The sequence below is a fragment of the Salmo salar genome, chromosome ssa13, assembly GCF_905237065.1.
Source record: "Salmo salar chromosome ssa13, Ssal_v3.1, whole genome shotgun sequence".
Taxonomy (NCBI): Eukaryota; Metazoa; Chordata; class Actinopteri; order Salmoniformes; family Salmonidae; genus Salmo; species Salmo salar.
The window spans coordinates 93579065-93596939 of record NC_059454.1 but is presented as its reverse complement, the minus strand read 5'-3'; the positions used below and the strand labels follow the sequence as shown (position 1 = coordinate 93596939).

The window sequence follows — 17875 nt, the reverse complement described above, 5'->3', positions numbered from 1 at the left end:
AAACGCATTACTCAGGGAGGCAAACTACATATCACCTGAAAAGGACATTTACAGCAATTCAAATTATACTTTTCTAGGGAAAAAAATCCCTGTAAGTCAACCATCTGTGGGTTCGCTCTGTCCTTCAGTTTGGCCTAATATCCCAATAAGTGGAGAGGATTGATGGGGTAGCGTTTAGCAACTGTAAATGTCTGAGGCAAGGTCAAACGACTCACAGCATCCTGACAGAATTACTTTAGTCTCATTTAACAAATTAAATCATGCTTAAGCAAACTCAACAGTAGAACATGGCAGATGTGACAAGTTTATTTTGAGGTCACAGGTCCTAATAAGAGACGAGTCCCAACTCCCTTTATAGATCACTGCTGCTGAGGGTCTTGTGTGAGCTCTAAGGATGGTTGGCCGGTCAGTCAGTTTAAGGAGCACAGTCCGGAGCTGGTCCTCCTCGTTAATGGTGATTGTTGCTATGGCACCATCGTTAAACTCAAAAGAAGTCCCGCCATCCACCACCATGCATGCGTCCCAGCACCGTGAGCGCACACACACCCTGAAGAGCAAAAGCAAAAATACTTTAAAGTGTGATCTTGTATATCAAACCCCACTGCAAGACAAAATTAATGGGTACTGTAGATAAACTGACCCGTTGGCCAAAAACCTCTTTGGCGACTGCTGGAGAATACTCTGTTGACGATGGGCTCTCTGATGCTTAAGAACATTTTGCCTTCCTCCGGACCAAACACCAGAGACTCGTATTCATCAGTCACTGACAAAAGACAGTTGAGATTCATGTATACAAATTTTCCTTGAGCATCCATCCATTCATACAACACATTCAGCTGTACATATTTTGGAACTCACCTTTCTCAATAAAGTCCTGACTCAGTTGAATATCAAGACCCGTTTGTGCCTTTCCTGGGGAGAAAAAGATAAGTGTACTATACAGGTTCTCCAAAATCACTGATTGGAATTACAGCTGGAAATTGAGACATTCAGACAGATTTAACAAGAAAATAAATCCACATGATCATTGCTGTTCATGAGGAAAGGTTGGAGTCCACATACCTATCCGTAGGACATCTTCCACAGCCTGTTCAACCAGTTTGTTAATATTGTATGACCTGTAGATGAGAACACAAACTAGAATGATTCTCATTAAGCTCACATTCCATGAAGCTAACATTCAAGCCCTGGAGGACCACTAAAGGCTGTGCTGTCAGATTAGATTAGATTATTTTAGAACTTTCATGAATGAGACGCAGCATTGACAGGGCTCTACCAGTATCAGCAAAAAATAAATAGAGGCTTGTGTTGGCGCTATGTATAAAAAAAGGGAACACTCACTTGTCTTTTCCTACTAGCACTGACTTTGCTGATAACTATGTAATTGAGGTGGGGAAAAGTACTTAGGATGACTGTGATATGTGGTTGTCACACACCTGTAGCCATCTTAAGATGAATGCACTAACTAAGTCGCTCTGGATAAGAGCATCTACTAAATTACTAAAATGTACATGTAAAATGTCTACCATGCTTTAGATCCGGGTCCCTGTGCAGATGCTGAGGCCAGAGCTCCTTTGCTTCTCCCACGGTCCATCGTGCACAGAGATCTCATAGTAGGAAGCCCTATTGAGCAAGAGAGTGAGATGGGGATTCAAGGATTTACACTTCACCCTAAGAGTCACGGACAGAAATCCACCAATGAGTGCATAGCGAGATGGGTGTGTGTGATAGTAGTGCACCGTCCATTCAATAAGTGTTAGATTTGTCTCAAGGGCCCAGACAGAGACTGATACAGGTACACATAGGAGTCCGAGGGGCCGTACTGTGCTGGGCCTCCATGAGGGTGATGCGGTGTGCCTGGTTAGGTTGCTCCAGACTCAGCTGCTGTTCATGTAGGTCTACTGGGGTGGGCTTGATCCCGGTGCCCTCCAGGTGTAGACGGATCCTCTGCCGCCACTGCCACCTGCATGAGGTAGACAGGAGAGGGGGGGTGGAGTGAGAATGGGGGAGGAGTGGATAGGAGAGGGGTGGATGGGGAAGTAAATTAATCAAAGGAGTTAAGTAGTAGAATATGCAGTAGACAGGGAGAGGAACATATGGAGAAAGAAGAGGGGGTGGTGAAACATGCCATGATATTAATACACATTACTGTTCCTGGAATCAGAAACTCATGTTTGACAGTTCAGCAACAGTAACACTAGAGGGCAGAGTAGTAAGACCAGGGGTTTAGTCTGTTGCAAACGCTATGCAACAAAAACCATTAACTTTAAACTGAAAACGCAAACAAGACTTTCTATTGGACATATTCAGGTATGTCCATCCCCGCTCCGTTTGGTCCTTAAACGATAATCACTAGTCCAAAACTTTTTGCAATGGAAACAAGAGTTTATATTAGACAAATTCAGGTAGGTCCCACCCTGTTTCGCTCCTAGTGAATACACCCCAGGCATGTGAAACAAAACTGTAGAGGTGTGGCAAAGAAATGATCAGACTATTCTTTACACATAAACATAGCCTTCCTAACAGCAGTATTCTGGTCAGGGAAGTGAAAGGTAAAATCCCACCTGAACTGACCACGGCGGAGTTTCTGTAGTGCCTCAGGGAAGGCATGTGTGTAACACAGGAAGGCACAGATGTCCCTCTGACCTTGATGCAAAAAAAAATAAAAATAAAATAAAAAGACATGACCACTTTTTTCATCAAACTAGATAGTCATTTCTCCTCTCATTCTATAACAAAATGTTGAAATTCACAACAACGAATTCCCCAACCTGTCTCTTCTAAACTAGCTAAGAACCTTACCAGTCAAGTAAACTTACCACCTGCCCAAACCCATATCACCACTTTATATACACTAACCCATTTTGTTGTGAGTTCTTACCTTTCAGGGTCTGTGTTAACCCCAAGAACCAGTTGGTCTTTATTGAAAACCTTACTGGCAACAAGTAGTATAGTCCCATCCCCTAACAAAAGGAACGGGAGTTTGTCAGAGCTAATGTCAACAAGGTCTCAGGGTGAAATGGGCCTATTCATGGATTAGTTGACCCTTCTCTGAGCACTGACTTTCAACAGTATGAACGCAATTTATTTTGAATTGTTTTGTACCCCTCAACAAGAACGTGACCATGTAAAGGATCAGCTATTATTCTCAAACTCTTAAAACGTGTACACTTGCCCCCTGCCGAGATAATGGAGTCTGCCCATCGCACTGTTTCTTCATCATATTCCCCTCTCTTCACCACACGCACCTCTTTCCTAGAGGGTTCACAGAGAGACACACACACACACACACAACAGTCATGTGGCCACTTACACATCTTCATGACCTTTTGTAGACAGTACACCACAACAATATCCTTGAATAAAATCCTATTATCTTACTGTAGACTCTCCACAATGTGTTGCAGGTGTGGATGTTGTGTCTCTCCAGAAGCCTGATGTAGCTGGAGCCCTTCAATGCAAGCTGTAACAAGCCCAAAAACTCAGATGACCACAATTACATAAATCACAGCAAAGTCATTTCAACCAGGCGCTCTGGTGGTGAGGATTAGCATAAAAAACTCAACATTGAGAAAGGATTCTGACATCCTCAGTGAATATTTGTCTATGACCAGCATTTACCTATCAGAACACCTGGGTTTCCATGTCTAAACTGAAAGTGAAACTGGTGTGTGCTGATGACTTGTTATGGGGTGTTTTACTGTCAATGACGAACACATTGACAAATTAGGGAGTTTGAGAGCAAGTACCATTTATATCACATCGTTTTCCATTCCCTTACCAGTTGTTTTAGGTCCTCTTCTGAGAGCTCTGAAAAGCGATATCTTTGCTGCTCGAATTCATACCATGTCACCACAGCAACTTTTGCGTGTTTAAAACCAATTTCAGCCTATGATGCAATACTTCGCATCTCCATCTGGATGTGACGTGAGCTCCCATTTAAAATAGTGACAGCTCGATGCCCAAGGCACAGAAAGTTTATAAAGGAACGGTGAGTCACTCTTGTAAATTATGTTGGTCCCCATTAATTAATGCAGTTGGCCAATGTCGGTCTTAATCCAATCTGATGCCCTAGCTATTTGACCTGGGTCCCTCATGCACTACAATCGTCGAATCCAGATACTGCGACACCAACTCTCACCTAGCTAGTTGACTAGCGTAATTCTGAATTGACAAACCATGACCTAACAAGTTTAGCTATCGAGCTAGCTACTGTAGCAGCTTAAACACTGACCACCTTAACTCTAGCCAACTCTGTTTCCCTTTCACGAGCTAACAATGTAGGTAGCTAGCTATGACAGTTTATATGAACGACTTTTGTTTCGTCTCACTAACTTTTGCCAGCTTATGTAATGAGAGCAAAGATGGTCACGCGCACTCCCGATCCAGCTAGGTAGAACGGGATAACTAGTTTTCAATTTATCTAAATTATTGTCAGTTCTAAACACAGTCCATATTGTCGTCTATCAACGTTCCTTGTCAGCGACCCTCTACATGCGCCTTTCACATTTTCAAAATAATATTCTAATAATCCAAGCATTCGTTTGCTCATACTTATAAACTCTAAACGTCTTCAAGACACTAAATACATGCATGTGTTTGAGAATCAGAAGACTTGTAGAACAACAGTACCCAGCTACACGGACCTACAAGCTACAACACCATCTTTGAAGCACGCACACTTGCGGAATGCGCTCGAAGGCTTATTTCATTACGTACAACAACGTGCTTTTTAAGGGTGGAGCCTGTCGTCACTAGTTACCACAGCCAATAAATCATATTTTTTATTTTACCTTGATTTATTTATTAATTATGACTAAACCCCGCCACTTTCTACCGTTTATCTTCTTAAAATATGAGTTTAAACCTAACATCAACCCTCACCTTAACCGGACTGCTAACCTTATGCCTAATCCTAACCTTAAAAATTAAGACTAAAAAACAATTTTTTGTTGTTGTTGCAATTATGACTTTGTGTCTGTGTTATCTAATGGAAACCGGTGGAGCCAGAGCATTGTTGTCTAAATAGCTTCCTTTCCTAGACTTCTTTCCTTTTGTCACCTGAAAACACTAGAAATATGAGACCAATATGAATGGAACCTTACCAGTCCTTCAGTGTTCATGAAGGAAAATCAGCAGTAGAGAGGCTATTAATTTGGCAAACATTGTCCAAAGTGGGATACCTTTGTCTTCTCTCCTTCGCCTGCACTGATCTGAAAACACTGGATAGATGAAAGCAGGTCTACTAGACTAGAGGACAAGATAACTTTTTTGATAGTAACATCAGCTCAGCAACAACAACCATGAAAAATTATGATAAACTCAAAAGTTGTATCAGAAAATAATTTTTTATCAATCACGATGACATAACTGCTAACATAACATGGTGATATTACCAGAAGCAGATTAATATAATATATACATACCAGAATATGAACTAGATGCTAGTCATGTTTGCTTTTATGCAGGATTACCCTTTTCAGTAAATTGCGTTTGACAATACACTAGGTAATAGAACTTAAAATCCATTAAAAACATTGAAATGTTTTCTCACATTTGTAGCAATTACAGAGGTAGGCAGAGGCATGCATTTAGTACTGTGTAGAAAAGGTGAGTGTACCACAACCTTGTTTATGTCAGTAATGTACTGTATAAATGAAACAGCTAACAATAAAGATATTTTGTTTGTTTCACAGTTGAAATAGGTAGATACATATTATATTCTGTTTGTAGTGAAAGACCTACAAAAATAGTTTCAAAATCATTATGTTGATCATAAGCTGTTTTTAAAACACTTACAACATATAAAACATAATGCTTATAAAAGAAATACAGAAGAACAAAACCTTTTGGGAATATTCTAAATATGTTTAAAATAAGTTTAATGTGGGTGCTTCAGCCACAAATAGCACTAGCATGAACAGTTGGATTCATTCTAAATGCATAATAAAATAACAAAAATAAATACATATTTTTTAATCAGTCATTACATCTAGATTCCCTCTGTCATAATGTGGCGGTTTACACTCCCCTTGCACACTTGCCACAATAACGTGAAGTACAAAAGTAAGTACGGCAATAGAATAATCATATATTTTTGTTGTTGTTGAAAGAAGGCAGTCATGGTAGCTCAATAGATAGTAAGTACTTGCAAGCTGTCTCTTGATGTTTTGTCCCACTGTTCCATTATAGCCAAAGTTCTGTTCAGATGGTCCAGGTCAGGATATGATGTCATGTCACCAAGAATCCAAACTAGGTTTACTGTGTATCCAATCACAAACCACTGCAAAGGCGAAAGACAGACATGTTATGGAACGTGTGTAAGTGAAAATATTGTAATATTTATATACAGTAGCTTTATGTTTTGCAGCACAGTGTTTTGTCTGGTAAATGCACAATGGCAAAATGGCCATGTAAAGGGTTGTTCAGGATGCATTCTCATGTCATGTAGGCCTCTACTGAGTTTCTACAGGGACAACACATATGTTTTGCTCCAGAGGACATAAGTTGTCCTCCACTGGAATGTGATTTATACATGGTTAGCTGATATGGGGCTAGTTTTAGCTTCTTTAGGTGTCTTGTTGACATACAAGTTCAAGGAGGCTGAAGGAGAGGTTGTTGCAAGAAATAACAAGCGGACTATTGTTTAGATAAACAGCAGTACCTAGTTCTCATCTCTAGTGCAGTGGTTCCCAACCTTTTTTTAACTGTGCCACAACTTGATGGGATAAAATATCCTCCGGCACACCTACAATTTCCCTATTCATTTATTTTGTGGTAATGACCTCCATCTCATTTGATCCATACAGCAAATCATCTACTTCCTGTGACAATGTTTTTATATACAGTTGAAGTCGGAAGTTTACATACACCTTTGCCAAATACATTTAAACTCAGTTTTTCACAATTCCTGACATTTAATCCTAGTAAAAATTCCCTGTTTTATGTCAGTTAGGACCACCACTTTATTTTAAGAATGTGAACGGTCAGAATAATAGTAGAGATAATGATTTATTTCAGCTTTTATTTCTTTCGTCACCTTTCTAGTGGGTCAGAAGTTTACATACACTCAATTAGTATTTGGTAGCATTGCCTTTACATTGTTTAACTTGGGTCAAACGTTTCGGGTAGCCAGTCCCTCCTGCTGCAAAGCACCCCCCACAACATGATGCCGCCACCCCCGTGCTCCACGGTTAGGATGGTGTTCTTCGGCTTGCAAGCCTCCCCCTTTTTCCTCCAAACATAACGATGGTCATTATGGCCAAACAGTTCTATTTTTGTTTCATCAGACCAGAGGACATTTCTCCAAAAAGTACAAACTTTGTCCCCATGTGCAGTTGCAAACTATAGTCTGGCTTTTTTATGGCAGTTTTGGAGCAGTGGCTTCTCCCTTGCTGAGCGGCCTTTCAGGTTATGTCAACATAAGACTCGTTTTTACTGTGGATATAGATACTTTTGTACCTGTTTCCTCCAGCATCTTCACAAGGTCCTTTGCTGTTCTGGGATTGATTTGCACTTTTCGCACCAAAGTACATTAATCTCTAGGAGACAGAACGCGTCTCCTTCCTGAGTGGTATGACGGCTGCGTAGTCGGCTGCGTAGTCCCATGGTGTTTATACTTGTGTACTATTGTTTGTACAGATGAACGTGGCACCTTCAGGTGTTTGGAAATTGCTCCGAAGGATGAACCAGACTTGTGGAGGTCTACAATTTTATGGAGGTCTTGGCTGATTTCTTTTGATTTTCCCATGATGTCAAGCAAAGAGGCACTGAGTTTGAAGATAGGCCTTGAAATACATCCACAGGTACACCTCCAATTGACTAAAATTATGTCAATTAGCCTACCAGAAGCTTCTAAAGCAATGACATCATTTTCTGGAATTTTCCAAGCTGTGTAAAGACACTAAGTTGACTGTGCATGTAAACTTCTGACCCACTGGAATTGTAATACAGTGAATTATAAGTGAAATAATCTGTCTGTAAACAATTGTTGGAAAAATTACTTTTGTCATGCACACAGTAGATATCCTAACTGACTTGCCAAAACTATAGATTCTTGTTAACAAGGAATGTGTGGAGTGGTTGAAAAACAAGTTTTAATGACTCCAACCTAAGTGTATGTAAACTTCCGACTTCAACTGTATGTACATGAAGGCAGGGTAAAGTGACTAGGCATTAGGATAGATAATAATATAAGAATAAAATAAAGAACAGAGTAGCAGCAGCAAATCATTAGTGTGCGTGTGTGTTGTGTCAGTATACGTGTGTGTGTATGTATGTATGTAGTGTATGTGAATGTGTGTGGGTTTTGTGTGAGAGTGTCAGTGTAGTGTGTGTGAGAGCCCAGCCTATCAAAGCACTTCATAATTACAGATGTGAGTGCTACAGGGCGATAGTCATTTAGGCAGGTTACTTTGGAGAACAGAGACAAAATGGGGGTCAACTTGAAACATATTGGGATTACAGACTGGGACAAGTAGAGATAAAAAATGTCAGTGAAGACACTTTCCAGCGCATTATTTTAGAAAGCAACCTGGTATTCCATCTGGCCCAGCGAGTATTTTTCAAAAATATATACACTGCTCCAAAAAATAAAGGGAACACTAAAATAACACATCCTAGATCTGAATGAATGAAATAATCTTATTAAATACTTTTTTCTTTACATAGTTGAATGTGCTGACAACAAAATCACACAAAAATAATCAATGGAAATCCAATTTATTAACCCATGTAGGTCTGGATTTGGAGTCACACTCAAAATTAAAGTGGAAAACCACACTACAGGCTGATCCAACTTTGATGTAATGTCCTTAAAACAAGTCAAAATGAGTCTCAGTAGTGTGTGTGGCCTCCACGTGCCTGTATGATCTCCCTACAACGCCTGGGCATGCTCCTGGTGAGGTGGTGGATGGTCTCCTGAGGGATCTCCTCCCAGACCTGGACTAAAGCATCCGCCAACTCCTGGACAGTCTGTGGTGCAACGTGGCGTTGGTGGATGGAGCGAGACATGATGTCCCAGATGTGCCCCAGACCTGGATTCAGGTCTGGGGAACAGGCGGGCCAGTCCATAGCATCAATGCCTTCCTCTTGCAGGAACTGCTGACACACTCCAGCCACATGAGGTCTAGCATTGTCTTGCATTAGGAGGAACCCAGGGCCAACCGCACCAGCATATGGTCTCACAAGGGGTCTGAGGATCTCATCTCGGTACCTAATGGCAGTCAGGCTACCTCTGGCGAGCACATGGAGGGCTGTGCAGCCCCCCAAAGAAATGCCACCCCACACCATGACTGACCCACCGCCAAACCGGTCATGCTGGAGGATGTTGCAGGCAGCAGAACATTCTCCACGGCGTCTCCAGACTCTGTCACGTCTGTCACATGTGCTCAGTGTGAACCTGCTTTCATCAATGAAGAGGACAGGGGGCCAGTGGCGAATTTGCCAATCTTGGTGTTCTCTGGCAAATGCCAAACGTCCTGCACGGTGTTGGGCTGTAAGCACAACCCCCACCTGTGGATTTCGGGCCCTCATACCACCCTCATGGAGTCTGTTTCTGACCGTTTGAGCAGACACATGCACATTTGTGGCCTGCTGGAGGACATTTTGCAGGGCTCTGGCAGTGCTCCTCCTGCTCCTCCTTGCACAAAGGCGGAGGTAGCGGTCCTGCTGCTGGGTTGTTGCCCTCCTACGGCCTCCTCCAAGTCTCCTGATGTACTGGCCTGTCTCCTGGTAGCGCCTCCATGCTCTGGACACCACGCTGACAGACACAGCAAACCTTCTTGCCACAGCTTGCATTGATGTGCCATCCTGGATGAGCTGCACTACCTGAGCCACTTGTGTGGGTTGTAGACTCCGTCTCATGCTACCACTAGAGTGAAAGCACCGCCAGCTTTCAAAAGTGACCAAAACATCAGCCAGGAATCATAGGAACTGAGAAGTGGTCTGTGCAGAACCACTCCTTTATTGGGGGTGTCTTGCTAATTGCCTATAATTTCCACCTGTTGTCTATTCCATTTGCACAACAGCATGTGAAATTTATTGTCAATCAGTGTTGCTTCCTAAGTGGACAGTTTGATTTCACAGAAGTGTGATTGACTTGGAGTTACATTGTGTTGTTTAAGTGTTCCCTTTATTTTTTGGAGCAGTATATTTATTTAACCAGGTTAGTTGACTGAGAACCCATTCTCATTTACAGCAACGACCTGGAGTATAGTTACAGGGGAGAGGACGGGGATGAATGAGCCAATTGTAAGCTGGGGATGATTAGGTGACCGTGACGGTATGAGGGACAGATAGGGAATTTATCCAGGACACTGGGGTTAACACCCCTACTCTTACGATAAGTCCCATGGGATCTTTAGTGACCACAGAGAGTCAGGACACCCGTATAACGTCCCATCCAAAATATGGCACCCTACACAGGGCAACATCCCCAATCCTTGCCCTGGGGTATTTAGACCAGAGGAAAGGATGCCTCCTACTGGCCCTCCAACACCACTTCCAGCAGCATCTGTTCTCCCATCCAGGGACCAACCCTGCTTAGCTTCAGAAGCAAGCCAGCAGTGGGATGCAGGGTGGTATGCTGCTTGTTTAAAAGTTTTACTCACATCGGCCATTGAGAGCAAGGTCACACAGTCATCCGGAACAACAGGGGCTTTCATGCAAGTGTTGTTTTCCTCGAAGCAGCATAAAAGGTATTTAGCTCATTTGGGAGTTCTGCATCACTGGGCATTTCACAGCTGGGTTTCCCTTTGTAATCCGTTATCATTTGCAAACCCTGCCACATAGGACAAGCATTGAAGTCGGTGTAATAGGATTCCACTTTCCTGCTATATTGTCCTTTTGTATGTTTGATGTCTCATTGGAGCTCGTAGCCGGCTTTCTTGTATGCGTCCATGTCCGTGTCCCGTTTCTTGTAAGCGGTAGCGCTAGCCTTTAGCCCAGTGCAGATATTGCCTGTAATCCGTGGTTATTGATTTGCATATGTTCGTATAGTCACTGTGGGGGGGACGTCGTCTATGCACTTATTGATGAAGCCTGTGACTGATGTGGTAAACTCCTCAAAGCTGTCAGATGAATCCTGGAACATATCCCAGTATGTACTAGCAAAACTGTCTTGTAGCCTCGCGTATGCTTCATCGGACCACTTCCATATTGAGCGTGTCACTGGTACTTCCTGTTTGAGCTTTTGTTTTTAAACAGGAAGCAGGAGAATAGACTCGTAGTCAGATTTGCCGAAGGGAGGACCATGTATGCGTTTCTGTGGTTAGAAAAAGAGTGGTCTAGAGGTTTAGCGCCCCTAGTGGTGCTGGAGACGTGTTGGTAAAAGTGAGGTAGAATGGTTTTAAGTCTCTCCATGTTAAAATCTCCGCCCACCAGAAACGCTTCTTCTTGGTGAGTGGTTTATTGTTTGTTTATGGCCCTATACAGTTTGTTGAGTGCCAAAGTGGTGTTGGCTTGTGGAGGGATGTAGACAGCCATGATAATTACAGATGAGACATCCCTTGGTAGATAAAAGTGTCTGCAGCTCACCATGAGGTATTATACTTTAGGTGAGCAAAAATATTTTTGTTTCATCAGACCAGAGGACATTTCTCCAAAAAGTACAAACTTTGTTCCCATGTGCAGTTGCAAACCGTAGTCTGGCTTTTTTATGGCGGTTTTGGAGCAGTGGCTTCTTCCTTGCCGAGTGGCCTTTCAGGTTATGTCGATATAGGACTCGTTTTACTGTGGATATAGATACTTTTGTACCTGTTTCCTCCAACATCTTCACAAGGTCCTTTGCTGTTGTTCTGGGATTGATTTGCACTTTTCGCACCAAAGTATGTTAATCTATAGGAGACAGAACGCATCTCCATCCTGAGCGGTATGGCGGCTGCGTAGTCCCATGGTGTTTATAGTTGTGTACTATTGTTTGTAAAGATGAACGTGGTACCTTCAGGCATTTGGAAATTGCTCCGAAGGATGAACCAGACTTGTGGAGGTCTACCATTTTTTGGCTGAGTTCTTTTGATTTCCCATGATGTCAAGCAAAGAGGCACTGAGTTTGAAGGTAGGCCTTGAAATACATCCACAGGTACACCTCCAAAAGTCTCAAATGATGTCAATTAGCCTGTCAGAAGCATCTAAAGCCATGACATCATTTTCTGGAATTTTCCAAGCTGTGTAAAGGCACAGTCAACTTAGTGTATGTAAACTTCTGACCCATTGGAATTGTGATATAGTGAATTATAAGTGAAATAATCTGTCTATAAACAATTGTTGGAAAAATTACTTGTGTCATGCACAAAGTAGATGTCCTAACCGACTTGCCAAAACTATAGTTTGTTAACAAGAAATTTGTGGAGTGGTTGAAAAACAAGTTTTAATGACTCCAACCTAAGTGTATGTAAACTTCCGACTTCAACTGTAGATTAAATAGCATTTATTTGAACTATTTTCATAGTTCCTTACACCTGATGATTAATTTGTGTGTAGCCCTTTAATTAAAACTCTTTTGATGCAAGCATGCAGCACAAAACATCTCCTTTGCATAGAGTTGATCAGGCTATTGATTGTGGCCTGTAGAATGTTTTCTCACTCCTCTTTAATGGCTGTGCGAAGTTGCTGGATATTGGCGGGTACTGGAACACGCTGTCATACATGTAGATCCAGAGCATCCCAAACATGCTCAATGGGTGACATTTGGCAGAATTTGACAGTACGTCCAACCGTCCTCACAACGGCAGACCACGTGTAACCACGCCAGCCCAGGACAATTGACTGATTTCCTTATATGAGTTTTTAATGTCCTGTTGGTAGAATAATCATATGTCATCAATTTTATTTTCTAATGATTGCATGTTAGCAAGTAGAATTGATGGCAGTCGGAATTTACTCGCTCGCCTATGGATTCTCAGAAGGCAGTCTGATCTGTGTCCTCTTTTCCTCCATCTTTTCATCACGCAAATGACGGGGATGTGGGCCTGTTCCCAGGAGAGCAGTATATCTTTCTTGTCGGACTTGTTAAAGGAAAAAGCTTCTTCCAGTTCGCGGTGAGTAATCCCAGTTCTGATGTCCAGAAGTTATTTTCGGTCATAAGAGACGGTAGCAGTGACATTATGTACAAAATAAGTTATAAAATAATGCCAAAAAAACAAACAAAATAGCACAATTGGTTACGGCATGTAAAACGTCAGCCATCCACGAACTGGAAGAAGCTTTTTCCTTTAACTAGTCCGGGATATTGGCCATCTAGGCAGAGTTCCTCTGTCCAGTGTCTGTGTTCTTTTGCCCATCTTAATCTTTTATTTTTATTTGCCAGTCTGAGATATGGCTTTTTCTTTGCAACTCTGTCTAGAAGGCCAGCATCCCGAAGTCGCCTCTTCACTGTTGACGTTGAGACTGGTGTTTTGCGGGTACTATTTAATGAAGCTGCCAGTTGAGGACTTGTGAGGCATCTGTTTCTCAAACTATACACTCTAATGTACTTGTCCTCTTGCTCAGTTGTGCACCGGGGCCTCCCACTCCTCTTTGTATTCTGGTTAGAGCTAGTTTGCGCTGTTCTGTGAAGGGAGTAGTAGACAGCGTTGTACGAAATCTTCAATTTCTTGGCAATTTCTCACATGGAATAGCCTTCATTTCTCAGAACAAGAATAGACTGATGAGTTTCAGAAGAAAGTTCTTTGTTTCTGACCATTTTGAGCCTGCAATCGAACCCACAAATGCTGATGCTGCAAATACGCAACTAGTCTAAAGGCCAGTTTTATTGCTTCTTTAATCAGAACAACAGTTTTCAGCTGTGCTAACATAATTGCAAAAGGGTTTTCTAACGATCAATTGGGCTTTTAAAATGATAAACCTGGATTAGCTAACACAACGTGCCATTGGAACAAAGGAGTGATGGTTGCTGATAAGGGCCTCTGTACACCTGTGTAGATATTCCATTAAAAATCTGCCGTTTCCAGCTACAATAGTCATTTACAACATTAACAATGTCTACACTGTATTTCTGATCATTTTGATGTTATTCGAATGGACCAAAAAATAGTTTTCTTTCAAAAACAAGGACATTTCTAAGTAACCCCAAACCTTTGAACGGTAGTGTATGCATAGTCACTTCACCCCTACCTACATGTACAAATTACCTCTAACCTGTACCCCCACACACTGACTCGGTACCAATACCCACTGTATATAGCCTTGTTATTGTTATGTTATTGTGGGGGGTTTGCCAGTGGCAGAGTGAAGGTCTATGACTACCACCTGCTAACAGCTCCCTCTGGGAAAGGGAAAAGGGGATACCTAGTCAGTTGTCCAACTGAATGTATTCAAATGAAATGTGTCTTCCGCATTTAACCCAACCCCTCTGACTCTGGAATGTGGACTGGGGATTAGTAACGTGACTTCCCACCAGACATGTATTGGAGGACGAGTGTTCCCTTACTTAAACGAAGCAAAAATTCCAAACACGTTTTTTTACACAGGACAAACAATGCGCAAAAAATTGGACTTAGTCGTAGACATACAAGTGTGTAGGTGAAAGAGCAAGGGATAATCTCAGACAAGTTCATCTCAGACAACTGTATGCTAGAGTACATCCCTATCACTGTTGCTATTCACTCTTACCAGGTCGCAATCGTGTCAATAGCAGCCTTTCTTCTCTTTCTTTCTGTTGTCTCTCCTCTTCCTCCTCCTCTTCATTCTCACTGTTGCAGTGCCCCTCCCTGGTCCTGCCCCCTGCAGCCTCTGCCTCCCTCCCAGCAGCACTGGCCCGTAGGGCTACCAGCCGATGGTGGATGGCCACGTAGAGGCGAGCCACGTCCCTGGCGCTGGCCTGAATGAGGAACACCCGGACGGCCTGAGTCTCCACGTCAGTGGCCGTCACTTGGAGATTCCGGCGGGCCGGGCGACGTAGGTGTGTGTGTGGCCAGAGCTTGGTGTTGAGGATAACCTTGAGACTGCCCTGGTGCCTCATCACTGTTTTGATCAAAGGGCGAAGGTGTGAGAGATATACTGAGGATGAGAAACATTAAGAGTCACAGAAAGACATGCAGATGTTGGTCAGAGTGATGAGAATAATAAACTCCTTCATGGTAAACTCACCTATCCTGGACTGAAGCCCTCTTTTGGTCCCTGATGCTAGATCATTGAGTCGCAGGACTCCTCTCCCTCGCTCAGTCCATGATGGAGTTCCTTTTTCCAGGACAAACAGTCTGCAGGTCAGCTAAAATAAAAAAATATTTAAAAAATGAAAAAGGTACACCACTGTCTTTAGCAATATCAGAAGGCATTGGTCACTTCCTAATTCAACATAATGGTCACATTCCCCTGCTCAGACATTGCATGCCACGTTATCGACTGTGCCGTCAGGCACCAGGCATTGTAAGATCTGGCATGCGTCAGCCCTATAGGTCTTCACCTGGACCACATTGCTTTCCTTCTCCTCCCCAGTGAACAGCTGAACCCGCCTGAGCCTGAGCACATGCTGCCTCCCACAGGACGCTGTGTAAGCTGCAGCAGACTCCCTCAGACTGCTCCACACAGCACCTATCAGCAAACACAGACAGAACTTCAGCTGCAGTTCTGAAAGGCATCCACTAAAGGCAGTCAATCACTATTGGAACAGAGGTGCACAACTCTAGTCCTCTATGGCAGGGTTTACACAGGCGGCCCAATTCTAATATTTTTCCACTAATTGGTCTTTTGACTGATCAGGTCATCTATTTTCCCAATAATTGGGCAAAAGATCAGAATTGGGCTGCCTGTATAAATGCAGCTTAGCACCACAGTCTTAGTGGATCAGCAGACATTAAGGTACTGGCTCTCGAGGACCAGAGTTGTGTACTCATGTAAAAACACTATGACCCGCTTAATGATTTACCTTTATGACTTGACTCAGAGGTGGAAGACTCAGAATCAGAGCTGCAATCAGAATCTTCACTGCTAGGGGATTTCTGTGGTCTCTATATGAGGGTGAGAAAGTGAGAGAATTTCTGTAAATATGACGTGTTTGGTAACACAGTTAAACTCATACAAATGTGATGACATATATTTCATAGTCATCCTATGCGAATTGCTACTGTATATATGCAAAAGTATGTGGACACCCCTTCAAATTAGTGGATTCGGCTATTTCAGTCACACCTGTTGCTGACAGGTGAATAAAATCGAGCACACAGCCATGAAATCTCCATAGACAAACAATGGCAGTAGGATGGCCTTACTGAAGAGCTCAGTGACTTTCAACGTGGCACCGTCATAGGATGGTGTCATAGGGTTCCAACAAGTCAGTTCATCAAATTTCTGCCCTGCTAGAGCTTCCCCGGTCCACTGTATGTGTTGTTATTATGACATGGAAATGTCTATTGGCCTAAATGTTCACAGAACGGGAACACCGAGTGCTGAAGCGCATAACGCATAAAAATCATCTGTCCTCGGTTGAAACACTCACTACCGAGTTCCAAACTGCCTCTGAAAGCAACATCAGCACAATTACTGTTTGTCTGGAGCTTCATGAAATATGTTTCCATGGCCGAGTGGCCGAACACCAGCCTAAGATAATCATGCGCAATGCCAAGTGTCGGCTGGAGTGGTGTAAAGCTCACCGCCATTGGACTCTGGATCAGTGGAAACGCGTTCTCTGGAGTGATGAATCACCCTTCACCATCTGGCAGTCCGACGGACTAATCTAGGTTTGGCGGATGCCAGGAAAACGCTACCTGCCCCAATGCCTAGTGCCAACTGTAAAGTTTGGTGTAGGAGGAATAATGGTCTGGAGCTGTTTTTCATGGTTCGGGCCCCTTAGTTCCAGTGAAGGGAAGTCGTAACGCTACAGCATACAATGACATTCTAGACGATTCTGTGCTACTAACTTTGTGGCAACAGTTTGGGGAAGGCCCTTTCCTGTTTCAGCATGACAAATCCCCCGTGCACAAAGCGAGGTCCATACAGAAATGGTTTGTCGAGATCGGTGTGGAAGAACTTGACTTGCTTGCACAGACCCTTGACCTTAACCCCATCGAACACCTTTGGGATGAATTGGAACGCCGACTGCGAACCAGGCCAAATCGGCCAACGTCAGTGCCCGACCTCACTGATGCTCTTGTGGCTGAATGGATGCAAGTCCCCGCAGCAATGTTCCAACATCTAGTGGAAAGCCTTCCCAGACGAGTGGAGGCTGTTACAGCGGCAAAGGGGGGACCAACTCCATATTAATGCTCATGATTTTGGAATGAGATGTTCGACTAGCAGGTGTCCACATACTTTTGATCATGTAGTGTATGTCAGTGGTGCTTGCTGAACTCACCAAGACTCTTTCGCTCATGTTTTCCCCAAACACAAACTGGACCCTGTCTGAGGTGGTACCGTCTGCCTTCGATCTGTGGAGGGTGAACCAGAGGTCAGCAGAGAGGTCAGCAGGTTCAGAATCACTGCTGGGAACTAAACCCCTAGACCCCACATAGCTCTGACAGAAGAAAACTCTGTAAGGTCTCTGGATTGAAGCAAGGCTGTCCAGTCCTGGGTCTGGACTGGAAGTTAACACGTAACCTGAACCCCCTGGTTTAACTACCGTAATTTCCGGACTATTAAGCGCACCTGAATATAAGCCGCACCCACTGAATTAAAAAAAAGATATTATTTTGAACATAAATAAGCCGCACATGTCTATAAGCCGCAGGTGCCTACCGGTACATTGAAACAAATGAACTTTACACAGGCTTTAACGAAACACGGCTTGTAACAAAAATAAATAGGCTTTAACGAAACACGGCTTGTAACAAAAATAAATAGGCTTTAACGAAACACGGCTTGTAACAAAAAATACAACATTTGCAGTAAGCTTTAGTTGTCTTTTTGCACTGAGTCAATTCCTCACGCTGCTGTTTCCAAC

The 17875-nt window shown here is 43.0% G+C and overlaps 1 protein-coding gene, 1 long non-coding RNA gene and 1 pseudogene across 6 annotated transcripts in view; 1 reads left to right on the top strand and 2 right to left on the bottom strand.

Moving 5' to 3' along the window:
- Positions 1-290: 290 nt before the first annotated feature.
- Positions 291-5123, bottom strand: LOC106568244 (NAD kinase 2, mitochondrial-like; annotated as a pseudogene).
- LOC123726098 (uncharacterized) lies at positions 3878-15086 on the top strand. The gene is made up of 2 exons (XR_006758393.1): positions 3878-3991; positions 14700-15086. It is a non-coding gene; the product is annotated as an uncharacterized lncRNA (long non-coding RNA).
- Positions 5330-17875, bottom strand: part of LOC106568171 (ran-binding protein 3-like) — a 33054-nt gene continuing 20508 nt past the window's right edge. For 4 of the 5 annotated variants that reach the window (XM_014138262.2, XM_014138265.2, XM_014138266.2 and 1 more), the window contains 6 exons: positions 17291-17363; positions 15866-15947; positions 15404-15531; positions 15088-15208; positions 14611-14997; positions 5330-6283 (listed from right to left, as the gene is read on the bottom strand). In XM_014138262.2, coding sequence (XP_013993737.2) covers positions 6237-6283; positions 14611-14997; positions 15088-15208; positions 15404-15531; positions 15866-15947; positions 17291-17363 — 838 coding nt within the window. In that variant the 3' untranslated portion in view covers positions 5330-6236. The remainder of the gene's footprint in view (positions 6284-14610; positions 14998-15087; positions 15209-15403; positions 15532-15865; positions 15948-17290; positions 17364-17875) is intronic. The other variant, XM_014138263.2, reaches the window with a different exon arrangement.